This window comes from Genypterus blacodes, unplaced genomic scaffold (assembly GCF_046128005.1).
Source record: "Genypterus blacodes isolate CSIRO-AG114 ecotype Tasmania unplaced genomic scaffold, CSIRO-AGI_Gbla_v1 ptg000015l_1, whole genome shotgun sequence".
In the NCBI taxonomy this organism is placed as follows: domain Eukaryota; kingdom Metazoa; phylum Chordata; class Actinopteri; order Ophidiiformes; family Ophidiidae; genus Genypterus; species Genypterus blacodes.
This window is the reverse complement of record NW_027466829.1, coordinates 2,621,192-2,641,830: the sequence shown is the minus strand read 5'-3', so window position 1 is coordinate 2,641,830 and position 20,639 is coordinate 2,621,192. Positions and strand designations below refer to the sequence as shown.

General features: G+C 44.7%; 1 protein-coding gene across 1 annotated transcript; it reads right to left on the bottom strand.

Moving 5' to 3' along the window:
• Positions 1 to 3,043: 3,043 nt before the first annotated feature.
• Positions 3,044 to 19,934, bottom strand: nuak1b (NUAK family, SNF1-like kinase, 1b). The gene is made up of 8 exons (XM_076171418.1): positions 19,431 to 19,934; positions 18,602 to 18,899; positions 14,200 to 14,320; positions 10,598 to 10,749; positions 9,425 to 9,490; positions 9,211 to 9,330; positions 7,511 to 7,643; positions 3,044 to 7,388 (listed from the first exon to the last, which is right to left on the bottom strand). The coding sequence occupies exons 2-8, from the start codon at positions 18,893 to 18,895 to the stop codon at positions 6,295 to 6,297; spliced, it is 1,980 nt and encodes a 659-aa protein (XP_076027533.1). The 5' UTR covers positions 18,896 to 18,899; positions 19,431 to 19,934; the 3' UTR covers positions 3,044 to 6,294.
• Between the last annotated feature and the right edge of the window lie 705 nt (positions 19,935 to 20,639).

The following is a 20,639-nucleotide window of genomic DNA, read 5'->3' as shown; positions in this document are numbered from 1 at the left end:
GACACACACGTGCGCACAGAGACACACACATTTATGCACAAACACAGACAAAGTTCAGTCAAACAAAAAAAAAAGACTTAAGTGGAATAGCACAGACACATCTGCACTTTACTCCAAACTCCAGCTTTGTATTTCTGGTGAATTCGGGGTGAGCTACAGCTACAGAGCGCTCAGTGCTGTAATCAGAGCCCCCGAGCCGTCCGCCCTGCGCTGGGACTCTGGAGTGGTTTGAGAGTGGGCCAGACATTCCAGAAGAGATCGCCGCCCAGACACCCAGCAGCAGCCAGTCAGCAACAAATTCCAGAATAGCAGCGCTGCCGCTAAAAATAGTCATCTGGACAGGAGAGGGATGGAAAGGAGGGTGGGGGGTGGGGGGAGGGGGGAGTGGAGGGTGCTAGATGGAGGATGAATGATAGAGGAGTGGAAGCTGAGCAGGAAAGGAGGGTGGTTTATTCCATTCCATATCCAGTCACAATGTTATCACAGCAGCGCAGAGGAAAAGGAGCCACGCTGTGTTGTGAGTTCGGGATCTACGCAAGTAAAAAAGAATGAAAGGGAACTTATAAAAATGTGTGCACATGCATGTGTGTCCATCTATGTCCTTTTGTGTGCATGTGTGAGCCCTGGAAAGTGGCCCCTCAGACTGTTATTTCTAAAACAATGTGTCAGCTAACCAAGGGAACACACTCTCCACTGTACTGGAGATTTTCTTCAGGCCCGGCCCTCTGTTTATTTTTCCTGCAATGAACGGGCAGCTCAGTTTACAGCAGCCACCCTAAACCTTCACTGTGGAACATCCTGCCTGCAACAGCGGCCAGACGTGCCAAGGCGGCGGCGACCTCACCAAATCCTCTCTTTTTGCGCTCCATTTGCAGAATATCCTCCACTATTTTCACACGGAGCCCTTTGGAGAGACAAAAGACTTGTAAACTGATTTGAAGAGCATGTAAATTCTTCCGCTTTCATGTCTGAAATCCCTCTGCGTGTGACGGCTTTTATCCGTCGCGGCTCAGAGGCACTGAGGAGGAAGAGGAGGAGGAGGGGAGAGGTCTCTTTTTCTGTGCTCCCAGCTAAAAGTAAAGAATATCTTATATCCTCCAACATTATGCAGACTTCCATATCTGCGAGGCATGGAGTCAGGGGTCACGCAAAGAACCCGGTGGGGCTGTTAGCTGGGGGTTTGGCCGGGTATTTCAAAATGCATGGATGCTGCCTCCACTCAGCAAACCTGCAGCCGTCCACCTCCAGGGGAAAACAGGCTCTGCTTTTACAGATGGAAGGGGGGGGGGGGGGGGGCAGGGGTAGGGGAGGGGAGGGTAGTTCAGAGGGTCTAACAGCTGGACTTTATTTAAGGGTCAAGAAGTGCACTAGAAATTGTTCTGAAGACATTTAAAAAATCTCTTTGAAACTCAGGTCATATCAGCATCAGGAGTGCAGCAGTTGAAGTCTGAAAAGAGTCTGAGTTTTTCTCTGCAGCACCGCCTGGACGTACAGCTGAGAATTAATCAGACATTCATCAAGCATTCCCGTCGTTATATAATTGCTCTGTTATTGCTTCTCCCCGCTGATTTGCCTTGTAGTATTTGCATTGAGACAAAAGGAAACCTGCCGTTGTTCTTAGGCTTATTATCATCTTTTGAGAAAACATCCCAGGCTAAATAATGACTCTAGATGATGAGTGATTACACCGCAGCGGTAGGAATTAATCTAAATGTAGGTGAAAGATAAAGGCCTGTTAATAGCTCAGATCAGCTTACAAAGGCCAATTATTGATTCCATCCTACTGAGGCGGTACTACGTGCTGTGGAAGGATTTGATGTTGTCTTCTTCCAAGGCCTGCAAGAGCTCAGGGTGCTTTGTTGCTCATCAGAGCTCACCAAGGCCCCAAAAGACAACAGAGCTTGTAGCCAGCCACCCACTCCTTGCTGTAAAATGTGGATCAAATTAAGTCAGCAGCAGCAATGTTCTCCCTCGACAATCAATTTACTCTCCAAGTCCTAAAAACAGACACTCTTGTTTCTTGCCTGAGCCAGACATGAACTACGTGCTGGCCGCTCCATGTTGTCTGCTGCTGTTAGTTTGACTGTGTCCATGGTCTAATGACATAAAAATGACTTTTCTCAAGGGAACAGCAAAGGCTGGTATGTGCTACAATTAAGTAATTACCGACAAGTGTGCAGGGTCCAAAAACAAACTTCATTTAAGATGTAGTATCAACACTACGTGTCACAGAACTGCCCTGAGGCTTTGTTCAAGTTGGTCACCACTTACACTGGCAGCTGTTGGTGTTGCTGATGATGATCATCATTCATTTTCAGGGCAGAGATCAACCTTGTCTAGGCTGGTAGTAGAACACTGGGTCGTAGGTTTAAATCCGGTTCCAGCCTTGCTACTTTCAGTGTAGAAATAGCAAGTTCTCTTTGTGCATTTCCTTCATCAAAAACATGTGCATTAGGTTAATTACTCCTGCCATTACCTTTGAGCAAAGCAATAGGCTGTAGACCTGGCGATGGTACCATTCTCACTGTGCATCTCTACTCTGCTGTCCTTTTCTTGGCTTGACCTCCTTGCAGTTGTCAAACTTTAAATTTAGCAGCTGAGAACAGCAGACACACTGGCTCAATGCTACAAGTTGTGTTCAGGGACTTCATCCAAAAACCATCATTTTGACCCATCAGCCTCTTATATCTACGTATTCATCAAAACATCAGCGCAATTTTACATTAGTAAGATTAATTGTAGTGGCTAGGTCAAACTTGCACGGCTGTTTATATAGTCAAGTCCACCAAACATGACTTTGGCTGTAAGTAAAGACGTTTTATGTCAATTTAAGTGTTTTACTGGGACAAACAATATTAGGTTTATGTCTTTGGTGACATTTAAAACTGTAACAGTATAATGTGAAATAGTTCTCCCATAAGATATTTGTGTGTGTACTTGTGTGAGAACAGATACAAGTACAAATAAGGCAGATTATAGAAAAAACCAACGTTAGAGTTTGTAGCTCTAGGAAAGAGGAAAAGACAGTCCTGAGACAAACAAATGACTTCTCATAGTCCATTTATTTGAGTTCATACAGTACTACAGAGGCAAGGTGTTGAGTAGAGACAAACCCGTGTGGGTGAATTAAGACATTTTACGGGATTTGTGGAAATCTTGTTGACTTATTCAAAACACACACTTGACCATTGCCCTCACAATGAGATGATGCCACTCTATACTGAATTGCAAAAAATACTTTGGTGTACAGTATGTCATGAACACACACACACACACAATCCAAAGCGGGTCAAAGCATGAACATGGACTACTGTATTTTGACAACTTAAATGGCTTGATCACCAATAAATACAAGTATAAAAACACGTTGATAATAACTTTCATTATCAAAAAGAGGTTCGTAAAAGATACCAAAGGCACTCAACTTAATCCACCTTGGCAGTCCAGGATCACCAACAGACAAACAAAACCCTAAAATGTGGCACTAGCCAACAATAGTAATGAGACATACCGAAAATAATACTTAAATAACACAATAATACTAATTTATTATTATTGTCATAACAATATCCAGTCAAGTTTTCCTATGATTAGACTTTCTGCTAATTTATGGATATGCACCAGTTATTTCCAGTTTGGCAGAGTTTAAGTTTTATCATCAGATTCTTTCCATTGCTTTAAATCTCTCTGTCCTCCCCTGCTTTGGTAGAGGTGGAACTACAGGTTATTTGGGGTGAGATGTTAATTTGGATTTTAATTTGCAGGTATTTGTCCATTGGAAGATGTTGACAGAGTAAGAGGTACAATCTCAACTCGGCTTCCATGACCCACATGTGTACCAAAACAGGGGAAAACTGAGACTAACGCTGACTTCAGGTCAAGATTCTCTGTTTTTGGAGAGAAAAACTTAAATACTTCAAGGAAGGAAGTATTTTTCTGCCATAAAATAAAGCAATATAAAGTTTCTTATATTTTGGAAAATCAAAAACAGAAGCATAATAAAACAAAATACTAACATAGTATAATTTTCTCACTGTAAATCCAGTTGACAATAAAATGCAATACAAAAGGCAATAAAATGCAATATAATACGCAACAAGTCTTTCAGTTGTATCAATACCCAGGACCTTTCCTTCACACAAGCAGACCACTGAGACATTCAACGTGGGATCTATTTCCTTGGGGTCGTCTAACTGCATGGTTTTCCCTCCACATCATTTGATATTTTGGATGATGTCAGCCATCATTCTCCCATTCTTTGCTGCTGTTGACAAGGGCTAACATACTTCTCTGAGAGCCAAACGCTGACCCTCACACCAAGCTGTATCAACAGCCTCCAGCATCTCAAACAAAAACTCCAAAGGAAAAGAATAATAAATGAAACGTGAGGTAAAGCCAATGTGGGGATGATTTCATTCACCGGTGGGGTTTCCCATCTCACATAAATCCTGAGGACTCTCGTTAGTCTCTGACCTATCCATCCCCTCCATTATATCAAAGCTTCATCATATCTTTGGTTCAAAAACAACTTTCCATCTACTTTCTACTCACTTTCTTTTCTTTCACTAGTCTACATTACAATGCCTTCCAATTCCTAAATTCTTGACCTTTCCTGTGTTTTACAGGGAAGTTCCTTTCTAATCTCACCATCATTCCAGGCGTCATTCTTTCACACTCCTTTTCCCCCTCTGGCTACAAATCTCTACACGCTGACTCTCTCTTACTTACTCTCAAACGAAAACAATAGCTGGCTAATTGTGCTTGGTTGACACAAAGGAGCAGTATACTCAGCTGGAGGGCTGAGCGCTGACCACAGATCCCACCTGTGCTGAGTCGTACTGAAGCTGATAGAGATCTCCAGCACTAACACGTCTCCGGCTTTTGTCTGTGGAATGTGCAGTGTCATCAGTGGGTTAAAGCAAACCCACTTGCTTTGCTCTTTTTCGAGAGCGTTCAGTACAAAATTAACAAACTCAACAGTGGGAACCACCTTACTGTATGTGTTTTTGGTGAGAAACGTTTCAAAACTGTTTTGGTTCAGGTACCCTGAAAATGTGAAACACCTAAAGTGAAGAGAGCCAGGCACATTCCAGGACAGTGAGATGGTGTCTGAGCCATCTCCCTTCACCAAATGTCTTCTTAGGTGAACCCCTCCAGACCTCTGCTGCTGTTGCTGCCAACAATTTGTGCTCAACCAAGCCACCAAATACTGCAGGCCAATCAAACTATAGGCTTACAAGTTGATTTATCTTCCTGGCATATCTTCATAGGATTCTATTTATAGACGGAATGGAGGGTGGAAATGAGACTGTTTGAACCCGACTGTCTCAAAGTTGAAGCCCAACAAATAAAGCTAGTCAGCTGTGTGCTCAAGGCCCTGGGTTTCTCCACATTCACAAACATCAAAATCGCACAACTGGTGACAGGTCGGCCTGGCTTTTCCCTCCACTTTACGGAATTGACATACATAACTGTTGAATCGACAAAAGGCACTTCCTACATATTCCCTAGTATCATACGCATATATAGGACATACGCTTTTATGAAGATATACTTGTCTGCGTGTTTTACATGCACAGACACAGTTTTATATATATATTGAGCATAAATGTTTCTCATCATTGAGTAACAAAATTATATATGTCAGTTCCACACAAAAAGTTGGAGACAATGAGTTTTGGACTCTTCCAGTAATAGCCAGTGCCTACCAGTTTCTCGCTGAAAACTAAAAGCTACAAAAAATATTAATAAATAATCAGCAATGTCAGTTATTTTTGGAGCAAGACCCTGGTTTGTTTCTTTCGCTATAATTCAGGAAGTAAAGATCACAAAAGCATGTGCTCTGTGTGAGTTTTAAGGTGCTTTTGTAAACTCATACTGGGTGGTTTACTAGGAGAGCCAACCAGTTTCTGGTTGCTGCGTTTGTGATTCTAACTTGCCTTCTTGCTGAATATGTAAACATTTTGAACACAGCAAAGTCCATGGGCAGGCCAAGAAAGCAGACTGGGTGGCATCCTGTCGTGCCAACACCTCCTCACGTGCTCACTCTCATCATCATAACTGAATTTCCTCTGGCCAGAGAAATGCACAAATGTGTGTACAAATGTGTGTATGTGTGTGCATGCACGTACATTCATAGTTTCCCTCCAGATTTGACTTCCCAAAAGATGTATCCCAGTAATACACTGGTCGTTAATGCCACCCATAGACATAAATCTTTACACACCCATGCACATGCACACACACACAGTCATGATAAATTTCCTCTGCTTCCTCATTTTCTGCCCCCATCTGTTAGGTGAGGTTGCTGCTGATGTCCAGGGCTTGCTGGTACACCTGAGTCATATCCTCCAGGTCCCCCAGCAAGGAGAAGCTGCCATTGTCTGCCGGGGAGCCTTTCATTTTGGCGCCACGGCTGAACTTGGGTCCATGGAGTGGCGGTGCTGCCTGGAACCCCTTGAAGTTGGCGAGCTGCAGCAGATTTTCGGCTGATACACAGGCTCGGATGTTTGGGCGGTGCTGGGGGTTGGAGGGAGGCCACTCAGCCCCACTGAGGGAACTGGGCGACAGGGACAAGACAGAGCTGTCCTCCCCGACGATGCTGGAAGGCCGACTCTGACTGCGGGACAGCCCGGAGTCAGCTGAGGAAGAAGGCTCCCCAAGAGCTCCGGCCACTGATGCCACTGACGGAGGCCCACTGTAGGTGGAATACTTGCCGTTTCGCTTCAAGATGCCCTTTCTCCCCATCATTCTTTTGGGTGGGGAGGTGGCGAGCAGAGACATACTAGCCCCCCCTAAAAGCTCAGAGGACTCGCTGCGCTCTGGGGAGGAGTAGTAGCCTGATTCCCGCTGTTGATTGTTCTTCAAGATGCCTTTCTTGGGCAAAGAGGGCACCATCTTAGCTGGTGAGCCTCCTGCCAGTGTCGGCTCCTCTTCCTCTTGATCTGGGCTTGATGCCACCTCTCCCCCTTCAGCTTGTTGAGACATTGCAGCCTGGCTCAACTCCACCTCATCCAGACCGCCTGATTGCTGCTCTTCTGTAACCCTGGTCTTCAGGATACCCTTTGGTCTCTTCAGACCTGGCTTGTCCTGCGCTGCACAATGAGGCTCTTCTACCTCACTGTTTTCTTTCTTGGACTTTTTGGGCCTTTGGCGCAGCAGCTGGGGCAAGGCTGCAGCTTTGCCTCCCGCACTACGTGGCTCAGCACGGTTCTGCCAGTCAATGAAACGGGCCAGCATTGGTGAGCCTCCAAGGTCACGTTGGCTCTCACAGTCACACACGCTGTTTTTCCAGCCCCAGTTTACCCACCAGTGGTTGGCTATGTCCTCCACTGTGGCTCTGCGCTCAGGGTTCACCATCAGCATCCATCGGATCAGTCCGCGGGCATCTATCAGGGAACATCACAATCAAATACAACAATTCCTGCACTGTACTTATCCTTGTTTGTCATATTGATTCAAACAAAAACCAAAGTAGGACGGCCAAGCGAGGCAGAGCTTCCTGCAGTACCTGAGGATTGAGTTGGCTCTTTGTACTCTCCGTTGCTTATCTGTCGAATGAGGTTCTTGTGGTCTCCCCCATCAAATGGCATGGTCCCATAGACCAGGGTATACAGCAGCACGCCTAGAGCCCAACTGTCCACCTGAAAAAACATCACAATCTCATTCAATGTCATTCAGTCAAACACATGTGCAGGACACACACCCTTCTATCTCATTAGACACACTGCACACAGCAGTGTGTTGGATCTTGTGTTACACAACTCAAGCCCTGTTTTGATTAGTGATTCAAGGGAGTAAAGAAAGTGTTATGGCATGAGCTCAGCTCTGCTCAACACAAGAGAGGAAACTGTGACATATACCGAATCTTAACAGTCACATGTTACTAATAACCTCATGAACCTCTCTGTTAAATGAGCTGTGACACTGCAAACTTATTAAGCTTCACTTTCATTAAAATAAGGTTAAATGGCAGAATTCTGTTGGGAAATGGCTTCTTTCCGTACAGATCTCTCTCTCTCCCTCTTCTCTTCCGCTCTCTCCTGCTCTGTCAGGCAGAAACAAGCACTTTATGACCACCATCCTAATGCGATGTGGCTTTCTCAGTCAGTAGTTATGTAAGAGTGTGTCCGGGGTATGAGGAGATGTAGGGCCTCGGACAAGGAGCAGGAGTGGAGGGGGGTAATGACTCCAGCAGAGATGGCAGAGGCATGATATCCTGACGACACTTTAGAGACACACTGCCATGCGCTGATCACCAGACACAGTGTGTAGGTGTGTTTGTGTGTGTGTGTGTGTATGTGTGTAGACTGCGGTTAGGACAGGATGAGATGTCTGGAGGAATGTGGCCTCCTGATGGTGACAGCTGAAGCTTTGAGGCATCATCTGGGAAGAGGAAAGGGCCAGTAAAGGAGCTAGTGAATTTCCTCTAGAGGTCTGGACCCACATCAATAATCCTTGACCCTCTCACCCCACAGGCCTTACAGCCATTGGTCCATTCCTGAGGGCCAGACAGAGCACCTCACATTGTTGTGTTCTATTTTAGTTTGCCTGTGTTTGCTGTAATTTGTGGCTTCACCCGACTGTGGTTCTGTAATTTTGATTGAGATCGGACTGCTGTAGTTTTTAGTACTCTGGAGTAAATTATAGTGAATTACACTAAATTAAATGGTTGGCCTTGGAAATCTAAAAATGCAAGTTTTTTTCCTCTTGCTTTGTTTTCTGTAACTGATGCAGTCCAGAGGCAACGCCCTTCACAATGACTCTGGAATTGCCAGAAACTTTTTTTTCACTCTTTTCTCGCCAAAACAATTTCATTGGACCTTGACTTTGACCATGAGCTTTCTTTGTGGGCTGTGAAGTTCATTCCAATCCCATTAAGACGAAAAGAAGAGTGAGCAAAAACTATTCTCCAGTTCCTCACTTCAAAAGAGCCTCGGCTGGGGAGGATAGGGGAGGGGAGGGATGGAGAGAGATCACCCTTACACTGGAGACTAATAATAATCCCATCAAAGAATGAGTAAGGAAAGCCTCCCCACCACTCTCTGTGTGTGCAATTTGATGTAATAATCACTATCAAGATGAGAAAATGAATCCTGAAGTTCAACCCTAAAGTTTTGAAAGCACGTAGCTGATATAAAACAGATTGAACTTCACACACAAACAGCTGAGGTTTGTATCACTGGTATTGATCGGTTCACTGAGCCTCACCTCTGGGCCGCGATAAGGTCTCCCGTTGACAATCTCTGGTGAAGCGTAGAGTGGGCTGCCACAGAAGGTTTGGAGCAGCTTGTCTTTATGGTAAAGGTTGGACAGGCCAAAGTCAGCAATCTGTACATGATGAGAACATTATGTTAACGTTGATCCCATTATGACCTTATGTAGGGTATTACGCAATACATCACTGAGAAAGAGGGAAATTCACCTTAATATTAGAGTTTTCATCAAGTAGCACATTTTCCAGTTTCAGATCCCTGTGCACCACTCCATTCTGAAAGACAGCACAGAAACAGTGATTGATGTATCTATGGATCCATTATTTATGACAAATGAATCCAAGTAATGAACAGTCCTTTATATTGCACAAACTGATTTACTCAGACGGGCCTAGCTTGTGGTTCTCAGGGGAAATCAGGGCAGCATGTTGGTCTAGGGCTGTTTAATTGGTCTTGTGCCCTCTAAGTCTTTATTGTGACATCTGCTGCTATTCTCTTTTTTAAATCGACTCACGTGTGTCACATAAACATGATCCTGTAATTATCTCACAGTATGAACGATGTTCTCACAACATTTTAGGATTAAAAAACAACTACGCTGTTAATTCCTAGGTTTAAAGAACAGAGTAATGAACATGTGGCACGCAGACACGGAGAGCCCATTCAGATATGGAGGAGGAGAAGGGAGTTCTCTCTGCATGGCATCTTCCTTTGGTTACTCAGAGAGCTCATGTTCACATGGCTCTGATTGGTGAACACAAAGAAGGAATAGTGGTGTTTGTTGTGTCAGTAACCCACACCACCCCACCCGGTGGGAGGTTGCACTTGGTAGTGGTGACTCATCATGCATGACTCTCAGGGACTCTCCTATCTAAAGACCATGACATCATATCTCCAGCTGGAAGGAGAGCGGACAGGAGAGAAGTCCGTCCAAGCAAGCCCTTAGTCCTTTGGGTGCAATGGGAGTTAGTGAGGTGTGGAATATGGATTGATAGGGGTGTGGCTGGAGCTTTATCTCTGGAGAGAGCTTTGGGGGATCTCAGGCCATCCATCAGAAGAGGACAGAATTAACCCAGGGGCTGTTTGGTGGGCTGTAATCGCACTATAAGCCTGAATTAAACTGGCCTGCGTTCCATCTTCACTCAGAAACAGATGACTCCCTCACACCAGTGCGCCAAGAAAAGCATAGTGTGTGCAGCATTGCAGATTAACTAGGTATACGGCTGACTGTGAAGGTGCATGGTCAATGTTACATTAAACACACGCTGGCCGTGGGATTACTAAAGCTGAATCTGTGTGTGAAAGAGCGAAAGAGAGATGGAAGGAGACCAAGAAAATGGATGGGCATGTTTTTCTCTCAAGTATGGTTTGGCTTTTCTCACCTTGTGGCAGTGGTGCACAGCAGAGACTATCTGTCTGAAGAAGCGGCGCGTCTCTCGCTCGCCCAGGCGCCGGCGCTCGCTGATGTAGTCGTACAGCTCGCCCTTGCTCGCGTATTCCATCACAATCACGATCTTGTCCTTGTTCTCAAACACTAGGAAAAGATAAGACAAAGGTTGGCCAGTGTCCACTCATATCATGACAATACATCTATGTCCACAGCCCAGGAGATGGGTGGACTCTGTACAGCTTGATACCATCATTTAATAATCACAAATGGACATTGTTTTCGTAAAAATCCAGAGTAAACAAGTTCACCCCCCTTTTGTTTTTGGAGGAGGAATACAAATTCCAGAGGAGCACATTACATCCCTACTCTCTCCCAGGGTTACATCACACAAACCCCACCTCAGCAGTTTGGCTCCTTGAGAACACTGCAAGGAGGTACTGTTAACTCAATCAAGCCCACTCACCCGGGACCAGAGAGAGTGGAGAGAAGTGAAAATGGAGAGAAAGGAGGAAACACTTGGAGGAGAAACAGAATTGCTGTGCTTGACAGGAACACAGCGTCTTCTCAGTGTCACCACAATTCATAACCTACTCTCACATTACTGACCAAGACTGGGGCCATAATTTATCAACCATTAAGAGGCAGCAGAGTGCAATGTCCCCTTCCTACCAGCTGCACCAGCCAACTACAAAGTAAAAGTGATAAATTGCTTGTGCATTATGCAGTGTTGACACAAGTGCATCTGTGTGTTTTTGTCTGAATTTTGCACCCATGCCCAGAGTGCAAGCGTTCTTTTGCTTATTAAGTCAAAATCAAACATATCGGGAAGAGGGAGTAACACTTGTACTCCATCTTCAATGTAGTTTATACGGTCCAATGTGAAATGAATGTTTTTGAATGGTAACTAATGGCATCACTGAAGGTATTATTATTCCTGTAGTATTATTGTTATGTTTTAGTATCCCAATTCAGCTCAAAACATAGGATTGTGTGTCAGTCTCTAGCCCTCTAGTGTATAAATCCAACTTGGCAACATACTTCTCACACAGCTCCTTGGCAAGAAGGGAATGAAAATTGGGGGAGAGTGAAAGAGAGAGGGAGAGAGAGATAGAGAGAGGCAGAGAGAGAGAGAGTACTGAGGAGATTACAACGGCACAGTCAGCCATTGCTCATTATTGTGCCTGTATTTTCCCACACAGCGGGGTCACCGGGGGTGAAGGCCTCAGCTTTCTGCACCCATGAGTGAGCACCTTCATAGTTTGTCACACTTCTCTTCTCACCCCCACTCAGGGTCCTTTTAAAGACATAATCCTCTGTAAAAACACACAGTTGCTGAGTGATCGTAATGCTCCCCAATTGTGACTGTCTGACTGCTTGAGAGGTAACATAGGTGATGTAAGCCAAACAACCAGGGGGCAGAGGGGGGACTCTGTCTTCTGATTGGTGGAGAGAGCTGGTATCCTTGGGCAATATAGCCATGGTGCGGTTGTGCTGGGAGAGACAATTCTCAGAATGTGCTCTAACTTACCTTTGACCCCTGTTGGTGAAGTAATTACCTGGCTTACATAACTGGAGTTGGTTACAGCCCGGTGGGTACGCTAACCACCGCTACAGCCGTGCTGCCACTTACTGGGCTTTGTTCAAAGGTCAAGACCTTCCATCTAACTAATTAGCACCTATTGTCCTATTGCCACACATTGACGATAGACATGGGGCAAACAGAGTACTACTACAGAATACACTACAGAAGAGTGTAAGAATACTAATGACAGTATAGGACAAGCTAACAAGCACCGCATGATTTAGGTTTATTTATTCTGTGCAAGTGGTTAAGGCCTGAATCTTTTATTCACTCGTTATATGTAGTGGATGCAGTATGTGGGATACAATCCTAGTTTTAAAACGGGGTGAGGGAGGTCACTTGAATATGCCAGAAGAGTTCAAGAGCAAAATATGCTTCTAATGCCTCACTCACCATGCTGATGGGTGCAGAATGTGAGGGAAGAGAGGGAGTGGTAAAACCAAGTCTTCACACTCACACACACACACATCTGGTTCAGCTTTGCTTCACACAAGGCAGTTAGCAGAGGCTGTTGAACAGGGTGTTGCCGGATACACAAATCTGGGGGCCTCTTATACACTGTATCTCTACAAAGTCAGGCTGGGTGGAGGCCAGGCCACAACAGTAAACGCTGGGCTGAGGAGAAACACCAAAGATGGGAGACAGAGACTGGTAGAGTTTGTTGGTGGACACTGCTCATACTGGAGCACCATACAGGCTCCTCAACGTTTATAAAGCTGTATGTTCATTTAATTGTTCCCCTACAAAGCGCACACATGTAGCTACACTACAGCTAAATGCTGGCATGTCCCCATAGCAAATAGAGCTGGTTGTTACATACACACATTGGCTGATAATGATCTGGGGCTGTTGAAACTGAACAAAGGGCAGCTGGTAAGTCAGTTTGGGCAGTGGCACACAACCAAACACCACAGTGCCAGGCAGCTCTCTTGAAAGGGCACTGGAACTGCTGCTTTGTTGACGCAAGTATAAAAATAGTCCCATGTCCACAAATCATATGAAACCACCTTGCACTGTAATGCCCTGTGACTTTAATTACCTGCACACAGGCCTCGGCTATGTTATAAGAGATGATGAATTGCAAGCAGTATGCTGAAAGAATTCAATGGGAATTGTTTAACCTTAACACTGATAAATTCAATCTATTTTTCTTCCAATACGGTTATGGTCATTCAATAGGATTTGTATGAAAAGGAAAAGAGGTCCCATAGAGTCAATATGCATTCCTTACTTGAAGGCTTTGATATTTAAACAGTTGCTTCCTGGGGCAGATATATGAAGAGGTTCCTTAGGGGAGAGGCTTAGGACCTTTCCTCCCACTGCATAGCACAAGACTGACAGGGTGCAGACATGGGACTGAAGTCTCTCTCTCCCTCTCTCTCTCTCTCTCTCGCTCTCTCTCTTTCTCTCTCGCTATCACACACACACACACACACACACACACACACACACAAGCATGGGCACAGGCACAAGCATTATGCCGACACATGTATGTACAAACACACACACACACACACTTGTGCAGTCTGGTTCCCAGCTGCAGTCGTCTCTAAGTATCAGCAGATGTCTGGCCCTGAGATCAAGACCAAAGAAGACAAGGGATGAGACCTCTTAGATGTGGGAGAGGCAATCCCCCAAAATACCAACCCCTTACTCACACAGACACTTTCAACACACACACACATTCATTTAGAGACTTCCAGGCGCACACCGTCAAAGCCATCCAGACTTTTACTGGCCCAGGCAGCCAGACACAGAAGAGGAGATGAATAACATCCCAGAACTGTAGTCCAGATCTTATTATGACATCTGCATGTCATAACATGACAATCCTCAGCTTGGCCACGACTGCCGAATGAGCTGAGGGCGGGGTAAATTATATACGCCTGAGTTTGTGTGTCTGTGTGTGCGCAAGTAAAACAGTATATGCTTTGTTGTGTGTGAGCATGCCTCGAAGGTTTCATTCACTGTGTGTATGAGTGTGTATCGTCAGACAAGCAGCATACACTCACCTTCATATATAGAGATGATGTGTGGGTGGCGGAGTGATGACATGATTTCAATCTCTCTGCGGATGTGAACCATGTCCTGCTCGTCCTTGATCTTCTCCTTCCGAATCGACTTTATAGCCACCTGGAGACATAAAAGCCATTTTGATCAGATGTTGCTTTTAATGGAATAGATTTTTTAGCCTCATTCATTTTTAATGTTGATCGCTCTAATATTTGATTCAATTTGAAACAGGGTCATTAAGTTGCAACACCAAAGACAATAGAGCAAAAGACATTCACTATCTTATCATTGAGCTTTTAAATGTACATGTTTATGTAATGTACTGAGAGTATGACGTGTCATATATGTCTGTTTCTGTATAAATGTGTGAGCCAGCCCCATATTGCTCCATCCTGTCCTCTAATAAACTCTGTATTTCCCCAGCCTCGTCTCACCTCCCTCCCCCAGTCTCCTATCAGGACTGCATGGTAACCTTTGACCTCATAATCGGGCCTTGCTGACAAGGGAGCTTGATGAGGCAGAAAAGGCAAGTGTCATCCCCTCTTAAACTGTGTAATTTACTGAATCTCTGTCGTGGCGTGTGTGAGAAAAACAACCTGGACCTTGTGCCCAAACGGAAGGTTCATTTGTATTCCTCAGAGCTGCTCTGACCTCCTGTTACTCTGTGCCTGCTGAACCTGTGATCTCAGCTCTAATGCAGAGATCAGGAGGCTGCATAGCAACACTCTATCTGGTATCATCGGCAAGGAGAACAAGTGTTCCGGGTTTTCCAGACATGGACCAGGAAGCCTGGAGGTCAGTGTTCCTCCATAAATCAACAGTCACTGATCTAGTCTGCACAACAGCCATGTTTCCTCTCTTCTTCAGAGTTTTAGAGCCTGTGCATGAACTGCTAAGAGTCTGAGTCTACATTTTAAATAGTTTGAACGCAGACTTGGTGGTGTACAGATGAATCATGAGAAGTATGTGATTCAGGAGTTGACTGAGGCTAAGACTTCACCACAGTTGGATGCAAACCTCTGAGGCTTATCCTATGGACTGGACTAAAATGAGAGGTTAGTGGCCTACTCCAAATAAACCAATTGAAAGTACACAGGGTAGCACATGTCACTATAATTGTAGCCTAAACATTGGAGATTGAGTCCTGCGCTTCCTTTGAACAGACATGTATAAAGGCTATTCACTCTGGCTGCTGTTGGTTTAAACTTTTGTCCTCTCCGAGCTAAGCAGTATTATTGTGAAGAGCCCGACTTTATTCAGTGCAGCAGAAACCACAGGCAGTAGTTGTTGCCAAGCTAATTACCATTTACATCAATAAAAATAACCCCAAACCGGAATAGTTCCCATCCAGGGCACGTCTTGATTACATAGAATTTAAAGAAATTATTCTGTAATAAACAAGAGGGGGGTCTAGATCGTTCACATGCTGAGAAACCTAATTGGTTTAAGTTGTTTGTGCCTTAACAGTGATGTTTTCCTTTACCTCATCAGTTTCATCTACATTTCATCCTTGAGCTTAAAACCTAAGATTCCTTGACTTCTGTGTTTGCATGTAGAAGAAAGCGAGTTTGGTGCGCACGTGTAAAACACTCAGCCACCGCCACAGAGACACAGCAGTGCCTCCCGGGTCCTGGTACGTCTTGGCTCTGGTTGGCAATCCATCAGTTTGGTAATTTGTTTCGAACCATGCTACAAAAGTTGTATGCAAGTTAAATTCCCCCTGTATGATTGCTGCCCAAAACCAATATTTGAAAAAGGGTAGAAATCAATCTAATATTCCCACAATGGGCTTGAAACAACGCCAGACATCTCCTCTGTATCTCCTCATGTTCCCCTGCCTTGACCCTGTTGTGGATCATTAAACAGGACTGTAGATCAGCCACTTGCCAGCTGGCTGGGCTGTTTGACACAGCTATGCTTTAAGTGGATCCCTATTACTGTCACTCAAAGTAAACAGAGACTGTACTCCTGCCCATGTTGGCCTGACAGGTATGAGTTTGGCCTTGTCTGCCCCCACTCCCCAACTTTGCATGGAACAGAACTTGTTTGAAGTAAAAGTCCATGTTTTGCTTCACTGGAGCCTGACATCCACCTGTGCTTTCTCAGGCTATTAAAATAGATTAAGTATTCATCACAAGCTCACCTTTCCTTGTGTTTACTAGAGATCAGGATCATCTGTTGTGGTGAGCATGTGTGTCTGAGTAAAAGGGAAAGAAGAAAAAGGAGTGGGAGGAGGAGGTCCGTTACTATTCCAGAGAACTATCTTCTCAAACAGCCAAGAATTGTTATTCCTCATCAACGGCACCACATATAGCAGAGGAATGTCGATGTTTTCCCTCTCCTGGACCTCTCCAGTGAATCCATTGCTAGGGAATGATGTAATCTAGTGCTTTAAACTCATATTAACATGACTCTGTAACCTCCTTGACTGACGCTGCCCCTCTGTTGTTATGATGGGGTTCCCTGCGCCTGAATGTCCCACTCCCTCCCAGCAGTGACCCCCTCTCCCATACACACAGACAGGATATTAACTTTCCCGTCCAATCTCATTTCCTGCTGTGGATGGCCTTTCATGTGTCACTACCCATTCTGAGCACTGCTGTCACCACAACCTTTTCACTAAAGTCATCTACATGGCATATCACTTTCTCCTCTCTCAAATACAAACACCTCTTCTGGGGGTCACGCTCAAGCACATTAGCCTGTGTCATACAAACATAGATATCGCACCGTGATCCCTAATCTTTGATCAATTGCATTCCATATGATGTTGTATTTCCAGGCTGGGCTGCCAGGACAGACAACATATGGCTTTGCAGATTAGAGCAGACAGTCACTCAGTTCCACTTTTGCTGATATGCTGATTGTGCCCACATCTAATCAATCATTCTGCAGTCCCTTCACCTCATTCCACACAGGGGAACACACATACTTACAGAGACAGGGAAATGAATACACACACACACATTCACATACACACAACTCCAGTTTATCTCGTGGCTCTGCTCTATCTGCTCTTCTCATTTGGTTTGTGGCAGGGAGTCAGAAAAAGGTAGAGGCAGTCAGGGTGATTGCATAACAGTCTCACCACACTGCTCTGTCTGTCATATGGACACAAGGGACTACCTCGGGTTCAGAGGTCAAATAAACTCAGCAACACAGTGCCAGACACACGTGCACGTGGCCAGACCTGGTTTCTACTGGGACGTCATGTGCTCAGGCGCCGATTCTCAGAGGACTTCCATAGAAAGTACAAACTCCCAAACTGACATTCTTAGAAAACATTCTGACTTCTCCTCAGGGCCATTACTACAGAAGCCAAGAGGAATGGGGGGCATAGAACACTCAATTTAGAATTTGACTGAATTATTTATCTAGCTACCTCTTCTCTTTCTTAAAGTATCTTTCTAAAATATCTTTCCGATTTAAAAAGTCCTAAAAACATCCAGACCACTTTTTTTTCAATCAGTTTAGCTGTTTTAGGAAGAATGTACCTCGATCTCATTGGTGTGAAAAGGAGACACAGTACTTCATCCGTTCCAACAGTATATATCGCGCAATTTTATGACGCAAGTGAAACTGAATACTGCACATTAGACCTGGTGCCATGGCAATAATGAATAGGAAAACGTACTAAAGAGAGGACAATGAGCCAAGTGGGACAGAGTAACAGAAAGTAAACAGTCCAAAGAGGCTTTATGATATCGAGCATGCCTTTGCCAGGAGCAGTGAAACCATTCGGGGACATTGTTGACCTATACTGAGTTTCCCCCCTGACATTCTGAACTCATGGAAAGTTCTTCCTGTCCTGCCAGATTGGGTGCAGGGGTCAACATTTGCCACACATGGAAATATTCAGAGAGACAGGCAAGTCTGCAAGCATAGCTCATAGGTTGGGTGTTGAGGTCAAACAGAAAGGCGTATGTAACGGAAAGCAACATACATGCAGATAAAATACAAACAAAACCAAGGATGAAGGTCAACAACACTTGACACTGCAACCTTACACATTTTACCAGCTATAAAGACAAATGTAAGTGGGATCTAAGTATCTCTAGGGGGCTGTTGGCTGCTTGTAATGATGCCTGGGTTCACTGCAGTGGCATCAGTCAGTCAGTAGCCGGATTTGCACTGCAGCATCCGGTCGTGAGGCCCTACAGAGGTTGAGGCGTGTGCGGCATAGACTCCCTGGCCCCTGGGGGCCATTGAGCAGAGAGGGAATTCCCAGCTGTGGACCGACACGCACACGCCTCGGAGTGCAACAAAGCGCTTATTTTGGCCAGTGTTGTTTGTAGTGATTAGTGAAGGGCGTTGTGTGCCTGAATTACAGGCGTCTGGGCCACCAAAAAGCAACCGTGACAGATGTTTACAATCATTCAGAGCGTTTCTCAAGTGGCTCACCTCTCTGCCGGAGTGCCGCTCAATAGCCTTCTTGACTTTGCCGTAGGTGCCTCTTCCCAGCGTCTCCAGCAGCTCGTAGCGGTGTTTCAGGTTGTGCTTGTGGTGATGTTTCTTCACACCAGAGTTCCTCTTTCCATCGGCGCTTGCTGGGGTGTCTTCAGCTGAGAGGCTGGCAGGTAGGAGTGGAGGTGGAGGGGAGAGGTCACCCCCCGCAGGTTTGCCCGCTGAGGTCTGGCCTTTTTGGGCCACGGGACGTGTTGGCCCCCGGTGGGATGATAGATAAGCGGTTTCCATCTCACTAGGGAAGCGTTCAAATTAACTTCCCACTGTTAAATATGTCAAACTAACTACTTATAACAAATTGATAGTATAATACTTATAGGCCTAATAATAGTAATAATAATAAATAAATAAATTACAAGGAATAACGGGTACTAGTCATATTATTACATGTGGAAACTAACATTTCCAGATTGTCTTAGTGATCACTTGGTTTTGATAATTTTTAAGTGACCCGAGATAGCTACTTCTACCTATTCATGTTATTATTATGGCTATATAATCAGTGTACTAACAAATGAAGCGCAAATAGTCTATCAAAACGACATTATCGGTCAATCACAGCCGGCTACATAATACTATATCCATTCAAGGGCTAATAATGTAGAATAATATGTTATCAGATTTCGGATACAGCGGGCTGCATGCCGGAAGCTAAATCCACTTTCGATTCAAAGACGATACAGACAATATCTGCACGCTCAGAAAGAAAACAGCCTATATATGCCTAAGAAATAAAGTGTATCGCGCCGATCTTCTCATTCCTTACCGAATCTAGCGCATTCTATGGTCAAATCCGGGTCGTTCACATTATCTGTCGTCCTACAGGCTACCAACATCACTGGTTCACAGCTAAAAGGCGAGAAAGCAGCGACAAAACCGGCGTTTTGGATGAAGATGACCCTCATTTTGTCCCAGCCCAGGTATCTCCTCATTCATCTGGGCTCTGTCTGTAGTGCGACTGCATGCCCCGTTCCGTCGACCGTAGTAGAGGTGCGCTGCGATCGGACACTATCTCATGCTGAGACGTTGTGGATATTGCCATGGTCCTGGTCCTGCTCCTCTCTGCTCCTTCTCCTTCTGGTGCCCTTCTTGTTTCTCCCCTTTCTCTATCTCCAGCGTGAGGGGCTGTGAATAAGGAATGCGAGATGATCCGGAGGCGGAGTTACTCAGACCTCCTCCTTCCTTCCTTCCCCCTGTCTTTCTCTCTTTGTGCTCTCCTCTGTTACTATGAGCTGCTGCTGCTCATCAGGAGCGCAGCTACGACTTCTGGGCTCTGTGCACAGGAGGTGCCCATCCACCCATGACTAAGAGACTCACGTGTTGTCTGTTATTTATAATATTCCAACTCCATACACACGCATGTCCAGATTTATTTCATAATTAGCCTTACATGGTCGTGTAGGTACACCTGGAAATACCCTGCACACCTCTTTCTTTCTCTTTCTCTTTATTTTTGGGAATAGTTATGGTCGAACTGCAGTTTGTTTAAATTAAAACTGAAGCTATATGATGTTTATGTAGAATTTATAGAGAAAAGTGTGAAGCAACATCGGCACATCAGATGGAAAAATTTGAAGAGTTTGCAATTTTATATAAAGCAACTTTTCACCTTTGCCAAACTAGTATTCTGTTGTAACATTAAGTGAAAAACGAATGAGGCTTGTTTAAAACTGAGATTAAAGCTGTTTTAATGTTTTTTGGGTTTAAAGGGTTTAAATTGAAAAGTCTATGAAATTGAAGAAAGAAATTGGAAATCTAATGAGAAATGTGGTTTTGTGATGCTGTGATTATGCATTGTAACTACTTTGCTGACAATTCTTAAAGGTACACTTTAGCCTCATGTTCTTCACAAAAATGTGCTTCTCCCTGTCTTAGATAACATCAGTATCATAGTGATAAGAAAGTTTCACTTCCAGTTCTGTAGTTTCCCCTCTCAACACTCAAACATAAGGGTGGTGTTGAAACAAAACTATTA

Excerpts from the sequence above, each read along its gene's own strand:
- nuak1b (XM_076171418.1), bottom strand. The coding sequence starts at position 18,895 with ATGGAAACCGCTTATCTATCATCCCACCGGGGGCCAACACGTCCCGTG. Across the intron at positions 10,750-14,199 it reads CATCATCTCTATATATGAAG|TGTTTGAGAACAAGGACAAG; the intron begins GTGAGTGTATGC and ends ATCTTTTCCTAG. Across the intron at positions 7,644-9,210 it reads GACCTTATCGCGGCCCAGAG|GTGGACAGTTGGGCTCTAGG; the intron begins GTGAGGCTCAGT and ends ATGTTTTTTCAG.